General features: G+C 35.7%; 1 protein-coding gene across 9 annotated transcripts in view; it reads right to left on the reverse strand.

Annotated features, from left to right (window-relative positions):
• Positions 1–16,947, reverse strand: part of SWT1 (SWT1 RNA endoribonuclease homolog) — a 35,609-nt gene that overhangs the window by 17,626 nt on the left and 1,036 nt on the right. For 5 of the 9 annotated variants that reach the window (XM_030495844.1, XM_030495835.1, XM_030495837.2 and 2 more), the window contains exons 2-14: positions 16,773–16,847; positions 13,345–13,403; positions 10,818–11,568; positions 9,459–9,566; positions 9,271–9,327; positions 8,545–8,674; positions 8,326–8,427; positions 6,582–6,770; positions 5,909–6,002; positions 4,501–4,637; positions 3,541–3,692; positions 2,125–2,263; positions 865–1,010 (exon numbers count right to left, since the gene is read on the reverse strand). In XM_030495844.1, the coding sequence (XP_030351704.1) occupies positions 865–1,010; positions 2,125–2,263; positions 3,541–3,692; positions 4,501–4,637; positions 5,909–6,002; positions 6,582–6,770; positions 8,326–8,427; positions 8,545–8,674; positions 9,271–9,327; positions 9,459–9,566; positions 10,818–11,568; positions 13,345–13,403; positions 16,773–16,838 (2,130 nt within the window). In that variant the 5' untranslated portion in view covers positions 16,839–16,847. Of the gene's footprint in view, positions 1–864; positions 1,011–2,124; positions 2,264–3,540; positions 3,693–4,500; positions 4,638–5,908; positions 6,003–6,581; positions 6,771–8,325; positions 8,428–8,544; positions 8,675–9,270; positions 9,328–9,458; positions 9,567–10,817; positions 11,569–13,344; positions 13,404–15,451; positions 15,694–16,772; positions 16,848–16,947 lie in introns of those variants that run through there. The other 4 variants (XM_030495839.2, XM_030495841.2, XM_030495842.2 and 1 more) reach the window with 4 other exon arrangements.

Here is a 16,947-nt window from a genome sequence, read left to right on the forward strand (position 1 = left end):
TTCAGACAGAAAGCCTACTTCTTATAGCAGCAGAGTTCACAGAACTGCAGATTAAGTGGCTAACTGCAATGCACACTGAAGTTACAGCAAGTAGGCAATCAGGACTCCCCAGATCATCCTTCTTTTCTTTGATCACTTTCTTCCTTTCCCTTGCAGCTTTCTCCAAAACTGAAAAGAACTTTTTACAGATATTCTGACCTGTATTCTTCCCCATATACAGAAATATTTCAAGTCATCCATGCTCATTATTCCATTTTTATGTCACTACATACGGAACTAACAGTAACCACAAACTAAGACACCAAAATTTCTTTCACAGCAACTCAGAGATCAGCTGGAAGTAAAGACATACTTCTCAGAACATAAAAGGTGTCAGAACACCCCCTGCTGACTATCACAAGGCACATGATAGAACAAGTCTTTTCTTCATGTGTAGCACCAGAGCTACCAAGACAACAAAAGCTGAAATAGCACACCTAGGAATAGTAGTATTGGACAAATGTCAGAACTAGAAACAACAATTTTAATCCTTTTCCATTAGCTACAAATGCAATAGAAAACTAAGATATTTTTCCTGAAAGCAGCTAAATAATGTTTTCATTCACCCTCCCAACACTAACACCTTTATATTAGGGAAAAAAAACAAACCAGAAAGTCTACTAAACATATACGTAAAGACAGATATTTGCTACATTAAAATAAAAGTTAAATTTGGGGTCTAGAGTGAAAACACTCTAGAAACAATATTTCCTGCAATATTTTTTTGAAGTTATGGAAATAATTTACAAATCTAAGCCAGGTCTATAATACAAACATAGAGCAATTTCAAGATGTTAGGTGAACAAATACTACAGCTCCCCTTACCTCTGTAAGTGTTTGGTATAGCTTATTCACTTCAGCATAAGCTTGGGGAAGTACACCATTATAGTCTGACCTTGAACTGAAAGCATGGAATAATTTTTTGGATTCCTGGAGCAAGATACACATTGTTGAGGGGTCAACTGGTTTACCTGGTATTTAGACATTATTATGGGGAGTGGGAAGAAAAATTAAAAAAAAAAAGGAAAACAAAAGTTTTAGATGTTAGGAATTATCCATCTCAGGAGGCATACTTAATAATCAAATATCTGAACTGAAGCACATAAAAAGTCTTGAAAATGGCTTACAAGTATTACATAAAACATTCTCAAGAGAAATGTGTGAAACATATCACTTTTTAATCAAGTCTTCCAAATTTATCCCAGGATCTGGCAACAGGATCAACTGCCATATCTGAAATAATTCTGCAGAACATATCCCAAAAGTAATGTCTCAAAAGAGGTATATCTGTTCGAAGCGAATTCTTAAAGATATCTTTAAATAAATGAAAGGGTTTGTTTGGGGATTTTTTTGTTGGCTATTTTTGAAAACAAACCTCCCTACCCCCATCTACCATATTTAAGTAGTCGTTACTTCTCCATAATTTATTTGGCAAATGGACATCAATTTGCCACACGTAACATTGTGGCAAAGGAAAGAGGAAGATTATCTGCTCTTTAAAAATAGTTCAGACACTTTGGTTACCATTCATATATACATTTATTAAAATGTTTTTCCCCTGATTTTTGCATGTACATAAGAGACATTTGAAATAAATTCTCACATGCCTGATAGTGTCCATACAAACCAAAGGCAACAAAAAACTCACAAACATTTCAGAAATTTTTTTTATTATCATTGCAGGTCACATTTGGACCATCTGGGACCAGAGGCTGGACACACCTGAACTTGGCATAAGCTCTCTCTTTTTCTTTCTTTTTAGCTTTTTTAAAACAATTCATAGCTCATAAATTTCAATTAAATTTTGGCTTTAAGGCTACAAAAACAGTGTTGGGATTTTGCCACTCATCCAAGGAATAAAGAATAAATTGTGGATCAATAGAAAAGTAGGTAAAACTGTCCAAGGTATGGCTCCATTTGGACATTCTTAAATTGAAAAAAAAAAAAAGCCTAAGAGGACGGAACATATAACTACTTTAACATAGAGTTAGATATTTTGAAAAGACACATACTTCTGCACTTACTAAAACCAGAACAGTGTGATTTTTTTGTAAGTTTACAATTAACATTCTCAGAGATTCTTACCTGTACAAAGGTGTCTATAGAGACATTCAACAGTTGAAAGTAAACTCCTTGGCACAATATAACCAAAAACAGCCATCCAGTGTTTTCTGTAACACTTCAGCAAGTTTGCTAATGTCCATGGCGGCTTCAGATACAGTATCTGAAAGATAATATGTTATAAATTCAAAGGCTGATTTTCATATAGACATAATCCTATATATTTCGCAGCTGCCCTATTCTTCAATAATATTATGATTTGTGCTTGCTGAACTAGAATTTCAATGATTCCTCAGAAATAAGCGATATTCAAATTTAACAAGTTTATTATTAGAAAAGATTTGATTCAGCAGCAGCATGGATTAAACAGTGACGTTCATGTAGAAGCATTTAGTGTACAATCATTTTCATGATTTTTGGTTCCCCTTTCCTCAAAAGCTCCAAACATTCAAGTTATCTCTTGAAGTGATTTAATGTGTTATTTGTGTATAAAAGCCAGAACAGTAAATATGCCTTTCATTTTCTAGTATTATTAAAAAGCAAAATTAAACACACTTTTCCTAGCTGTGACTATATATAGATGAAGTAATATACACATATTGCAACAAAATTGAAATTTATCAACACCAAGTGAAAACAGAGCTTGAAAAGATCCTAACAGAGTTCTACTAAGATAATCAGAAGTGCCTAAAAGTTTAACAGCTAATCAAAGTTCTATCTTGTGGAACAACAGTCAGTCCATGTAAATGATTTTTTTTTTTTTTTTTTTTTTTAAATGAAAGCCACAGAGGCTTATCTACAACAATTTTAAACTTTTAGCTAACTCCTACCAGCCATAAGATGGAATCTAAACCAAAGCATGGATAATTTCAAAGTGCCTTTTACATGAGTATTTTTGAATACAACACTTTCGAAAGCGTTTGAAGGTTCTCATTAACACACTTGTAATTCTGTATCTGCATTGTAACCAATTTTGCTGTGAACGGTTTTATCTACGTGGTATCTAAAAATACACGTTCCAATGAGGAAGCAGTGCCTGAAACAACAGTGCCTGCATATTGTATAAAATGTGATGGAATAACTTCTTGAAGGATATATTTACAATGCAGTGATTTAACCATACTAAAAAAACCAAAATAGAAATTAATACAACTAATAAAAAGATTTCTGAAAATTCACACTGAACAGCCAGCATCTTTATTACGAGATTATTATTAAAAGACTATTATACTCTGCAGTCATTACTGGTCAAATAGAATAATCTTGTTATAGAAAGAAATAATAAAACTGAGCACTGAGCTGTTCACTATCACTGAACTGGTATGTTAGTGAACCAGATGATTTAACTGTTTGGCTTAGCATGGGTATCAATATCATTAAAATACCAAGGACACTCAAACCTCTTAATACTTAAAATAGTAATATGACATAAGAAACCACCTCCATCCATAGGTTTCCAAATGCAATTTTCATTTCAGTCTCCAGAATACAAGATAAAGCTTCTCCTAAGTTCTTTTCAAGGTCTGGAAGTATATCTGGGCATCGTGCAGTAAGACTAGCATCACCTCTTGCTGTTTTCTTGAATTCTGTATCTGTCAAGCCAATGATAATAGAAGGTACTTATTGCAACTGTTTCTATATCTAATCTATGTTGATAGTACACAAATAACTTATACCCATAAAGGTAGACAGCACTTTATGTTATAAAGCAGATGGTCTACATCTAATTAGGTTTCAAGTATTTCTAGTTATACCCACCTGTACTGTGGGTATGTTTAATTATGAGCTACTAACCAAGAAGATTAATTTCCCCAGAGCTTTATTAATTTGTGACCTTACTCTACATTTCTTTTTTCCTTAAATAACTTTGCCTACATACACTCACTGGGGTTATCAGTGAGTGTAAGATCACTTCTTAATACCGTAAGCTGAATTTTTATCTTTCAAAAAATGAACAGGCAACCCAAGAATCAAGTTCTACTGTTGGAGGTAAAGATATTACCATAAAATGCAAGGAGGGATCTTAGCATACTGAATTTTATAACTACTAAGAAGAGGACCCAAATTGGCTCAGCTGGAAGAAACTCTTTTCAGACCTAAAAAGTTCAGGACACCTTTTAAATTACTATGAACATAGGAAATTCATGCTGTTTTTTCTGTAAAACAGAAGTACATCCCATTTGAATTTCCCAGAACTCTAAGAGACAGATGTGTTAATAAAGGCCTTCAACTTTCAGAAAACAATTTATCTTTGAAAATCAAAAATTTGCCCCAAACAAAAAGCATTGCAAAGATTCAAAGTATAAAAACTCAAGTTACAGTAGAGACTATTCTTCTTCTACACTGATTATTATGTCTCAAAAAACAGCATATGCATACATGTACATTAAACAAACTTACCACATTTTGACTGCTGCAACTCAAAACAGTTCTGCCGCATGTTTACATTCAGATTCTGTAGAGCAGTAACCAAATCAGCTTTGCAGAATGCCTTGACCTCACTCACAATGGCTTTATTACATAAATTTTTATCATCCCTAGGAAAAGAGAATTAACTGTTGACGTAACACTGACATTACATTAAAAGAAGCACACTGAAAAGATTGTCTTTGGTAAGCTTATTTTGTGAGCTTCATTACATACAAAGTTTTCTTTCTCAAGCAACTAGAAGCAGTTCAAAAAATTAAACCAGAAAATTAACTGAAGCATCTATTCTGAGGAAAAAAAAATTAAAAAATAGAATAATACTGAAAAATGTTTCCGGCTCTACATTGCTTTAAGAAAAAAAACAGCTATAAATACTACAGCAATGATGCCGAGTTGCTATAATCTTCGAATGCAAACAAGGCAATAATTCTGAGACAGAAATATCTTATACAATTGCTATATTAAATTCTTATTTTTGACACCATTTTTTACTGTTCTACTGGCCGAATCATTGTCCCAGATGCCACTCTGAAGTATACGCTGCTCCAGCAGTAGTACTACAAAGATGCAGTACAAAGTTGGCTCCTAGTACTTTCTCAAAAATTCCCACTGCTTACATTGATAAAAGGTATTTTCAGATGAAAAGCAAGTCTGAAGTCACCTCTCGGTCTTCACTCAGAGAAACCTAAATCATTATCAACAGCCCTACCAATGCTGTGACTGAGATAGTACTTTCACCAGCAAACTGATCCACACGTCAACTTACGCTGATGCGTAGTGTCTTAACCCTATTTACTGAATCTATGCAGGAAACGGTTCTAGCAAAGACCAAAGCTCTTTACAGTACCTGTCAAGAGAATATTAGCCCTTTAAAAGCTAGCTTCATGTGACTTGCATAAAATTGAGAATCAATACTCAGAAGTCAGCTGTTATCCTCATAAAATAAGAACAGAGGCCATCTTCCCTCTTTCTAAGATTAACCCCTGACAATGGTTATCACTGTTCCTAAACAGGTAAGCAGGAACAAAGTATCTAACTGGATCTCAATCACTAACAGAAATACTTCTTTTCCATTTTGTAACTCCAGTAATATTTTTATGAGAAACTGGAATAAAATCTGAGAAAGCTATGCTTTATGAAGATTTAAAATTGAATATCGAATAAACTTAATTCTACTTCAGGCATCAAGCACATGAAGATCACTAAGCCTAAATCTTTTTTTTATTATATCCTTCTACTCCAGCTTTTAAGAGGGTGATTGCTCTTCAAAAAGCTTACTTCAGAAACAGCTCTTCATTTTAAGATATGATTTGAAAATAGCATCTTTGGCATGAGACTAGCTTCCATGTCATAAGCGACCTAAAACCACACAGGAACTCACGTGCAGAGTATGACAAAAGCTTGAGGAAAGAGGTTCTGATACTGCAGACAACATTGTAAAACACGATCGTCATTGTTCTCATCACTCAGGCCATCTGCAAATTTAGTTAAAAATGTGCTGAATGTTCAGAAGAAACTCAACATAAGCAACTCTTCAATGTAGTCATGGTACTGTTTATAAATTTAATAGTCCCCAAACAAGGACAGAGAAGTGTAATATAAACACAAATCTAAGTTTTGAATTCTTACTGACTACTCCACTTAAAAATGCTATGGTTTTGCCAGAAAAGGTCACGTGAGCCACGTGTAAATTTAGGTATGTTAGATTTTGTGATGACCGAGTCAAGCAAAAGCACACAACATATCCTTAGCTCATAAGTAACAGTAATTAGGTGAATTTTCATTAAGTTACTACCTACCCTAGTAACCAACAGATGTAGCTAGAAGTGAGAAACAACTGATAAAACAATAATGAACAAACCACTAACGTGAATAAGGTATTTGCATACTATAGCCCTGAATATGCTCTGAAGGCTACTGTAAACTATTACCTAATTTTAGCTAGCAAACTGCAGAGTGAAGACTTTCTTAAACTCAAAATTTAGTGCTAAGGTTCACCCCAGGTGAACCACAAGGATTAAGTACCCAAAACAAATTGATTGCACATATATTACATATTTTTTGAGAAGCAAGCTGCATGGATTGCCCCCACAATTTTGAATCTTGGTTTTTGAGACACATGTAGATGAACTGGACTGCAGGGATAGCTTTGTCCCGAACATGCTGCAACATTTTCCCCTTCTTCAGGTTGTCCAGCTCTTGTAGAACAACCCAGGGAATTATTAATGTGAGTCTGCCAACACCTGGAAGGAAAAAAAAAACAATAAGAGAACACAACCAAAAAACAAATACATTTTAAAGAGCCACTCAAATTACTACAGATAATCAGCTAATTTCTAATTCAAACATTGTATTTACATTAAGTTCACACTTTTTTTGCCAGTAGTTTTCGTATTCCATGCTCAGGAGTATTTAGCATTAAAAAAATTAACAACTGAGAAAGGCCAAGTTCCCTCTTCTAGTCTAACCTCAAACTGGCACTACATTGGTTACATGTAAAAATTACAGTATTAGGCAAACAAAAGGCAGACACGATTTTAATCAACAGAGTGCTTTGACAGAAGTGTGTAGCAATATTATACAACATATTTGCAGCAATTATCATCTTGTCACAAACTAGCTGTAAAATGGTAAAACAAGGTGACAGCAGCTGAAGTAACAGACTGAAAATACCTGAATGACCATGACAGTCACTGTGCCAAAACAATCATCAAATAAAAGGAGCAATGGCCTTTGCTAATTTGCCAACCAGCATTCCTAAGACAGGAACAGTCAGTATGGACCATGGTTTTATTTGTATGGAAGGATGGTTTGAACTTTAAAACTATTACATATGAAATACATGGTGTATTTCAGAAATGTAATGACTGTTCTATTGGTCCATTCACGAGAAATACTTAAACTGTTTTCCTTCTCATTCACAATAAGAACACCATTTTGAAAAAATACATTAGTATCCATCTGCTTTGTAATAGAAAGTTCAGGAATCAGCAACCTTCTAAATATAATGGGTCTGGTGCAGGACCAGAAATTGGGAGCTGCAATAGTCTAAAAAAGGCATTCCGGTGTACACAATGCAACACTACTCCTAATATGGGAAAGAGAAATACAGTATGATACAGTCTTGAAAATTACTTAGGCCTTGATTAACGTTATTTTCCAGGTGGCCAGAATAAGTGTACTCATTAACTGAAAGCATCAAAGAACCTTACGTATTCCGATAGATTCCAAATCTGTCTACCAGCAACTGACACGCAGGATCCTAATCCTGCTAACATTAAATCACTAAAAGCTTCACAACATATTAAAGCCAAACATTTCAGCCAGGGTCTGCAATCTGAATTCCTGAGAAACTGCTCACACATTTTGTGAATTCTGTGACCTTTACAAAACAAAAATAAAAAAATAAAGCACTGACTGCTTATCAGACTTTTAGATTAATTAAAAGAGTAGGAAACATGACTACCTCTAGTGGACTAACTGCTTAAAAAGTATGTTTTTACAATAGGCAAGACTTACCTCCAAGAACTCATACATGTTCCCGGGAACACTGACCATGATTCTCTATAGGTATGTAGCTATACACATAGTAGGTTTTACTTTCATAGCTGAACTTTCCTTAAGAGGCAGCTTACTTGGGTTCACAGAACCCACCTCTTACACGTGAACTTTCTGCCTCTATATGAAACCTGCTGCCTTTTTAAGGAGTCCAGCTTAGTTTTTCTTCACAAAGCTTGAAGTTCTTAAAACATCTCTATTTTCTTAAAATAACTTATTGTTCGCCACGTACTCACATACCTGGTATATCCTCACATTTCAGGGATCTGACAAACTCCAGGTGGCTAATCATTATATTTGTGTCAATCACCACTAGTATGTTCAGACCAGAAGTAAAAGCCTCTGGGGAAAAAAGAAAAAAAAGTTGAGGGGGGGGTGGTGGAAATCAGTTGTGCACTCTCTATTCAGAACATTAACTAATTGCAACTAGATACCAAAGAACACTGACCCATGACATACCAGCAGAAATGTTTAAATCCTGCTCTGGAAGATCTATTTCCATACTTGTAAGTTCTCCACAAGTCTGTACTATAGGCAGCACCATCCTCTTCTGAACACGGGCAACATGCAAATCTTCAACTATCTGCATCTACAGTGAAAACAATCTGCATCAATTTTAAGTAATCCCTTATGAATTGTTGTCAAAAAAGATACTTTCACATGAATGCTGTCAACACTGACTAAAAATGAAGCATGAAAAATTTGAAATTGGTACAGCAAATGCAAAGTCATGAGAACCTTCTGCATACCCTCTGCTATAAGAAGCCCACAAAAGAAATACAGCCTAAAAGGAAGATTTCTTTATGACATTTGTACTTAGTACCCAAAAACTTTTTTCCATTTTTGCTTCATAGACTGCAAGTTTCCTGACTGGCATTTCTTAGATAACGTTTCTTTTCCAACTTGAAAATTGTAAGATGGAAAACGACAGAGATGCAAGTAACTATGATGGCACTCTACATTGCAGAGAATAACAGAAATCCAATCTTCTATCTCAGAAAGTTCCTGATGAGCAATACTTTAGCAAGTTCATTTAGTATTTGAAAAAAATGCTCCACATTTTTTGAAGTATAGATCGTAACACAACAATGCAAAATACTAGGAAAGGTCATGGAATTGTCCAGCTACGCAACCTCAGTGCCATGAGTTTTTAACACAACATAGAAGTGTTAAAGTATTGCTAACCTCTTGGTCTGTTTCAGGGATCTGACTGTCTTGAAGAGGTGGAAAGACTTCAAAACTCTGCAGGAATTAAAAAAAAAAAAAAAAATACCAACAACCCAAAATATCAAGGAAGACTGAAGAACGAATAATGCCTACGTCAACGAGTTTCGAAATACAGCTCCTCAGAGTTAAGCAAGTACAGCACTAACCTTTTGGACTGACTTTGTGTCCTCACCTTCTTGGTAGGAGTCAGATGTGCATGGGACTTCAAAATTTGAGAAACAAGAAGGAATGGAAGCAGAACATCTATCAGTCTTCTAGAGAACAATGAATATTCCCAAGTGAATTGAAGAGGTAATGTAAAACATATTTTTAATATCCATGATGAAGCATCTACAGCATCCTTTCAAAAGGGCTTAGAATCTACAACATCCTTTCAAAATGGCTTTTATTTTCAAATAAATATAGTGGATTACACTGTAAGCCTATTTTTCCAATCTCTTGTGGGTTTGTGACTATGCTATTCTTGCTCTGGGCTTCCCAGTACAAGACAGACATGGATTTAATGGAGTGATTTAAGCAAAGGGTCACTAAGATGATTAAAGGATGGGGCACATCATACAAGATTCTGAAAGAGCTGGTACTGTTTTGCCTAGAGAAGGGAGAGTCTTATCAATGTTTATAAATATCTGATGTGAGGGTGCAGACTCTTAGCAGCACCCAGTGCCAGGAGAAGAGGCAATGGGCACAAACTGAAACACAGCAAATTCCATCTAAACATTAAAACCTCCACTTTTTACAGTAAAGGTGCTTAAACAAGCTTCCCAGGGAGGTTGTGGAATTTCCATCCTTAGAGAGATTCAAAACCTGACTCGACAGTCCTGGGCAACCTGCTCTAGCAGACCCTGCTTGAGCAAGGGGGCTGGACTAGATGATCTCCAGAGGTGCCTTCCAACCTCAATGATTCCATTATTCTGTATGTCATTATTATTTTTGTGTACGCACAAATGATAATGCTACGTTAACGTGAACTGAAATCAAGAACAAAAAGTAACCATGCTCAAGATAAAATTAAGGTCCAGAGCCAAACACAAGCTAGAACTCAGAAAAAAACCCAATCACAGCCAAACATGAAGTTCTGCAGGAAACATACAAATTTAATCCTAGACCTACAAGAAGTTCTCCTGGCATCACTTTGTCAGCAATGAGCACCTGTTTAGCAGGCAGCTTTTCGTTGGTTCAGTTTATTTACTCAAAAAGTGATACAACCATGTCAGCCCCCCCCCAAAATTATGTTGAGTTAAACCTAAATGGAAGTATTCCACATCCTCCAGCAGCAACACTATGAAAGCATATGTGCAGATACAATCCTAATATGCAAGACCTTTATTCTAGTTTGTTTAACCACTTAGCAGAGAAACATTTTAAGATGCTTTAAATTGGGATCAGAAAGATCCATCTAGTTAGCTATGAAATCCTGTTCAAAATCTCTAGGACGACAGTCTGCTTAGATAAAAACTGCCTGTCCTTCAGAAACTAGCCTGAAACAAGAATTGGGTTCTCATTACCTGCTTAAAATATAATCCTGTGGCTTTGAAGTCCCTTTTTTCATTCCCTGTATTACCAGTAGCCTTATCAGAATCAGCATCCTGTTTCTTCTGTTTACAAGAGTCCCATCGTTGTAGTATTTCAGTCGAATAGCATGAGGGTGTATGTTTATTCACATGCTGTTTTTTCTTAGGAAACTCTTTATATTCATCTTCATACTCTTCTTCCCAAGTCCTACATAATATATTTGGCTTCTCAGTGAAAGACCTATTATCATGCACACTCCCTGCAGAGGTGCCAGAGCGCTTTTTTGGACTTCTGACACCTTCACTCAATTTTTTTCCATCTGCCTTTTTATGTGGTACATGTGAATCATACACAGATGACTTAAATTTTTCCAACATAGTTTGTTCTCCTTTTAACTTTAGTTTACAAAGTTCAGCTTTCTCTGTCTTTTTCTTCAGTGCCTTGTTCCTCTGAACTGCAAAGCTATGCCAGAGTCTTCTTCCTTCTGTCCCATCAAAATGACTTTTGTTGTAACTTTCTTTGCTAGTAGTCACTACATCAGGAGTGCATGTACTTTTTCCATGTTTAATTTCTCTGGGTTTAAATTTAATAACTACTTTCTTTTGCTTTTCAGTTTGGCTTAAAGAATTGTCTGTGGTTTTGCTTCTATTTGAAGATTTTCCTCTGGATTTTCCATCAGTGCCATGAGAACTATTAGAACTTCGGTCTTGCTTCTCCTCTTGCCCATCTTTCCCTGTTTTGAATCTATAGAAACATTATGAGAAAACAAACATAATCTAACTCAGTTAATGCAAAAATAAACAAACAAACAAAGCAAAAAAAAAAAGGAAAAAAAAAGTCAGCACTTGATTTAGGCAGTTACAGCTAACTATTTATGAGTACTGGTTCGGCAGGTTCTTAATATGAACTTGCAGCAACACCTGTGCTGTTTGACACAGCATTTTTACTATTTACTTTTTTTCCTAGCTGGACAGCTTTTTTAACTTACAAAATTCAGAAAAAGCTTTTTCTGCATTCACTATCTATTAGTTTGAGAGATGCCCTTCAAAGACTATTTTTATCTTATCATACAGATAACTTTTAACAGCAGTTTAATGATATGAGGTGTGTCACCCTAAAATTCAAGTGTGTAGCAGTTCAGCTTGGTTGCACAGCACCAAACACCACACAGCTTTCAAACAGTGCAGTAGACAGACTGGAGAACCAGGAAAAGGAATAATGGATGGGAATAATTTTACAGAAGTAGTGAATATGAAAACTGAATTGGAAACTTTCTTATAAGAGCAGAAAAAATAATCAATAAATTTAAACACTAGGTTTAAAATAATCCAAAGAAAGTTTCTACCCTACTCTATAATAGTGTTGTCAAAACTGTCGGGGAGGTAAAGGCCATTTGACAAACTCATGTAGGACAGTTAACTTAAATGCACAGATTGCCATCCAATTTCAGGCTTAGGAGATCCCTACCTGGTTCTTAGAAGCTGGAAGGGTATGAAACAGGAAAAATAATTTTCCACTTGTCTTGTTTCACATACTCCTCCCTGTGCAAGCCCTACTGGCCATTATCAGGAGAGAATACTGGACAGAGTTCTAGCATGAACATAGCTACTGTTTTATGGTTATATTACACCATACTAACAAACCTGTTTAACAGCATGTGTACATGCAGCTACATATCCTACGACTTACAACTCCAGTTAAACACAGAAGCTGCAACAAGATTTTACCATGATAAAGAAACAAACCAAAGCCAGTGTTCAAGGCCAGACTGGATAGAGCCTTGGGCGACCTGGTCTAGAGTGAGGCATCCCTGCCCATGGCAGTGGGGTTGGAACTAGATGATCTTAAGGTCCTTTCCAATCCTAACTATTCTATGATTCTGATTATCTGGCTACAAGCCAGGCAGAATCTTGCCTGGATAATATGCTAATATGCTATTTGCCATCTGAGGATTCATGAGAAGATTCTCGCTTTATACAAAGTAGTTTTCAAACACTGTTTATATTTGCTATATGCAAGGTGAAACATCACTTTCTTTGCCTTCGAATCAATTGCTCCAAGCATCAGGAGAAATCAATGATTTCAGAACTACAAAGGTACTAAGTTCACTGCAGAATTACCCGCCAGACTTCACCAGAGCCTTTTTTTGCTAACAAAACACATGTAATATGCAATAGACCAACAAGGTAGTATTCAAGACAAAGGAAAAAAAATATTTTTATGACATCAGTATTGGAAGGATAAAATTTCTACCTCATCTGAAGTGTAGCAGCATACTACACCTACAAGTTAAAAAAACTAATTTTTTTTCAAGTATGAGTTAAAAAAAGGTAATTCTAAACCCTCCCAAAATGCCCAGCTTAGACAGGATGCCCTCATTAATGCAACATCAACACTTTATCAGTTAAAATACCATATTTTATTTGGTGAACAAGTCAAAATTCTTAAATTCAGTATTAAAAAAGTAAAACAGTAACAGACTTTTTTAAGCAGTTCCACTTAATGACAGCAATACATTACCTCTGAAATTCTGTCTCTTCTTTCATAGTACAATTATAAGATCTTATGTCTTCAATGCTCTGAAAGAAGGAAAAATCCAAGGGCTTATGGAGGAAACTACAGTTGAAAAAACCTTCATAAGATGGAACAAGCTATTATTTCATATTAGATTCACTTTGATTTTGAATAAGTTAACCTTGAAAAAAGCAACCACATACCTTATAATTTAGTATTTAGATTTTGTTCTATTTAAGAACAACACAAGGGGAAAAACTGAATGTGTCACACAGTCCTGGGTTATAAACAGAGACAGCTTGAGTAAAACACATTTAGGATTCATGTGTTTCATATACTCTACAAGCATATTAGTATGTAAATATACATTCTTGTATATTTACAAAAATCTTTAGTGAAAAAGAAAGTGACCTGAAGACTGCTTCCAGCTACCCACTAGGTAAGGCCAAAGAGGATCTTTCTACAGGAGGTTTTCATGCAGAAGAAATGCATTATTAATTTTCATCAGATTTACTAATAAGGTGGAACAGTGTGAAACTGCAGTAACATAGGCCTGGTTAAGAGTGAAGATAGTCCCCAAACAAAAATTTGAACAATCCTTGTTTAGAAAGCAGTAGTATCACTGCTTGGCATATCCATATTGCAAGCTATCACATGCATGTTATGGAATAACTGGAAGGTAACTTTTATCAGGTCAGAATAGAAAGCAGTTTATTATTGCAGCTATGGGAGAGAACAGAAAGCAGCAAAATGACAGACCCTGCTGATATGAACTCTGCCAAACAGGGCAGTAAATTTTTACACACCTTTGGGTTTGTGAAAGCCTGGAAACTGAGCTTGTCTCAAACACTGCTTAAACCGAGTTTGCCTCAGATACCATTTGCATTCAACCATGGCAGGCCTTGCAAGAATTATCATAAATGAAGCAAACAACAAGGATGTTAGCTTTCACTACTGTGTCGGCAGGATCATTCTGAACCCCTTGTTCGAAGCTGGTGAGCCTCCACAAGATGGTAAAAAATGCTGACTCAAAGGATCGGGTCAAATAGTGGACACTACAATATATGCATTGATCTCTCCAGGAATAAACACTTGAGTTTGTTGAAGAGTTTCAGCATCTGGCCTCGTTTGTGCCTTAATTCCAACCAGGTGACAAATATATTGACTCTGACCAGGTCTGAGTCACATGTGTCTTCCAATCAGGTTGAGACAGGGTTATATGACTTCGTTTTCCCAAAACTACAGCCAGGGGTATGAGATTACAACAAAGAACAGTACTGGATTACTTCAGATAAGAAAGCTCCAGACAGCACATCCTTTCGCAAATAATTTACCCCTTCAATAATTGGGTCATGCTGACTCAGTAAGGCCATCAGGTCACTGCTGTAGAGATTTTCCTGCTTAGGGAGGTCCATAAAAGACCTAGGAGACCTTAGCTATTTTACTTCCACATTACAAAGCACATCATGAAAAGAAATAAACGGGTTGCAGAAATCACTGGAATCCTGATGAATTAATGAAATTTTGAGAACTTCCACCTGTGGTTGGTTCTGGAGTTGTGACAGCAGCAAAAGCAATGAAATCATAACTTATGACGCTGTTATAGGCTACTGCCACTGAGAATCATATCCATGCAACTTGCTGCAGGAAGACTCGATTATCATCAAAAGGACTCTAAGGGGTTTATCGGTTTATTAACAACTTGGTTAACTGTCAATCAGTGAATTACACATTCACAACCAATACCAGCAATACAACAGAAAAACTGTAATAACAGACAATTAAAAAGTGATACCAGATCAGATGACTTGGTACATTTGTGTGTACTTCTGCACACACACTCATGCTGTCGAACATGTGGGTGTTCCGGTTGTATGCACAGCCGAACCACTTCCTACAATCTGCTAATGCAGTTGCTGGTGAGAAAGGTCCCCTATGAGGTCACATACACACACCCAAGGTGTGGGACCCTACATGATGCCCACCCTGTACTTTCACTCCACCAGCTAAAGGCAAACAGGCCTAAAGTTTTCTGTAATCTGTTGTCATGCTTATTCCACACACACATACAAACCAAAACAAACACACAATCCACTTAAATGGTTACTCTCACCTGTAAGAGGTGAAGATACCTCTTATCCATACTGTGATCACACTGAAGAAACACTTGCTACTGTTCAGAGCTTTCCTTATCTTTTTAACATTATTAGTTTGCGTTCTCACTGTTGCTTATGCTGGTCAATATCTGCATACAGCAGTATTTAACATACTCTCAAACAGACCAAAGTGTCATGCAACAGTTAAAACTGTATTCTTCAAACTGGTATAGGCATTAGTAATGGCAACACAGCTAGAGTATGACATTTTAAGCCAAGCTTTTACCCTCTGTATTACAGAAGTTAAAAAACAAAACAAAACAAACAAACAAAAAAAAAAAAACCCCACCCCAAATGAAACCCAAGCCAACCCAAAAAAAAAAACAAACCAACAACCCCCCAAAAAAACCCCAAACAAAACCCAACAAAAACCACACACCTTACGATAAGTTAATGTTAAGAGATAAATTGAATAACAAGGAATTACAGAGAAAAAAACAGTTACAAATATTTGGCTTTGAACAACATTTTCTAAGAGAGCAAAAGGCTTCTAGCACGTATAACTCAGTTTATAAGGCTATAATATCACACTCATTTATAAACACTTCCAAACGGGTTTTTTTGAGACATTTATGGTAAGACAATTAAAAGCTCTCTTCTCTCACACATACCTTGCAAAATCCAAGGGAAAAAAAATCTAGCAAATGTTAAATGTGGATTTATTTGATATATATTAGACTTCTATCAGGAAATAACTTCCCGGAAGGCAATACAAATAATAAAAAAGAATAGGAAGCTACATACAAGCATGACCAGAAAGATTATCCCCCCTGTAGCACCTCCATTTTACAAGTGATTCACTGAAAGCTTACTCACTAGATACAAATATGTACCAGCGTATACTAAGAATTCTGGTCATTGATTTATGCCTCAGTGGTTAAAATGAAATATTTGAGAGTTACTTGCTAAAATGCTGTTAAGTACAATTTGTGATTAATGATAAAATTAAGACATATGATTCAAGATAAAGAACAATCCAGGAAAACTGCAGCGTTTTTGGCAGTTGTTTTAAACTCAACTTAGCTCAATCAGGAAGATATACTAAAATTAAAAAACTCTCCTGTTTTCTGATACCAACACTACTCATAACCTCTGGAGAAAAAGATCTGTCTAGAACTTGTAGTTAACCAACAGATTCAATCCTTCTGCTGTTCTTTACAACCCCGCCTCTAAATTTGATTCAGCCTTCTACCACAAGACTGCTAAACAATTCATGCTCTTCTCTTGAATGTGCGGTTTTGAATTAAAATAATAATAATAATAATGTAGCTGTCCTACTTTGTCATCCCGGCCATCCAAACTTTCTTCCTTTCCAGTTAATGTCTTCAGTTTCTTCTTAGACATCTTCAAATCCTAAGAAAAACAGTGTTGCCATTATTATTTATAAGCTTTTATTTCCAGTTGGTATAAAAATTAAATTTTAACTGTATATAGAAAAAAGAATACTCGAATA

Source organism: Strigops habroptila, chromosome 8 (assembly GCF_004027225.2).
Source record: "Strigops habroptila isolate Jane chromosome 8, bStrHab1.2.pri, whole genome shotgun sequence".
NCBI lineage: Eukaryota > Metazoa > Chordata > Aves > Psittaciformes > Psittacidae > Strigops > Strigops habroptila.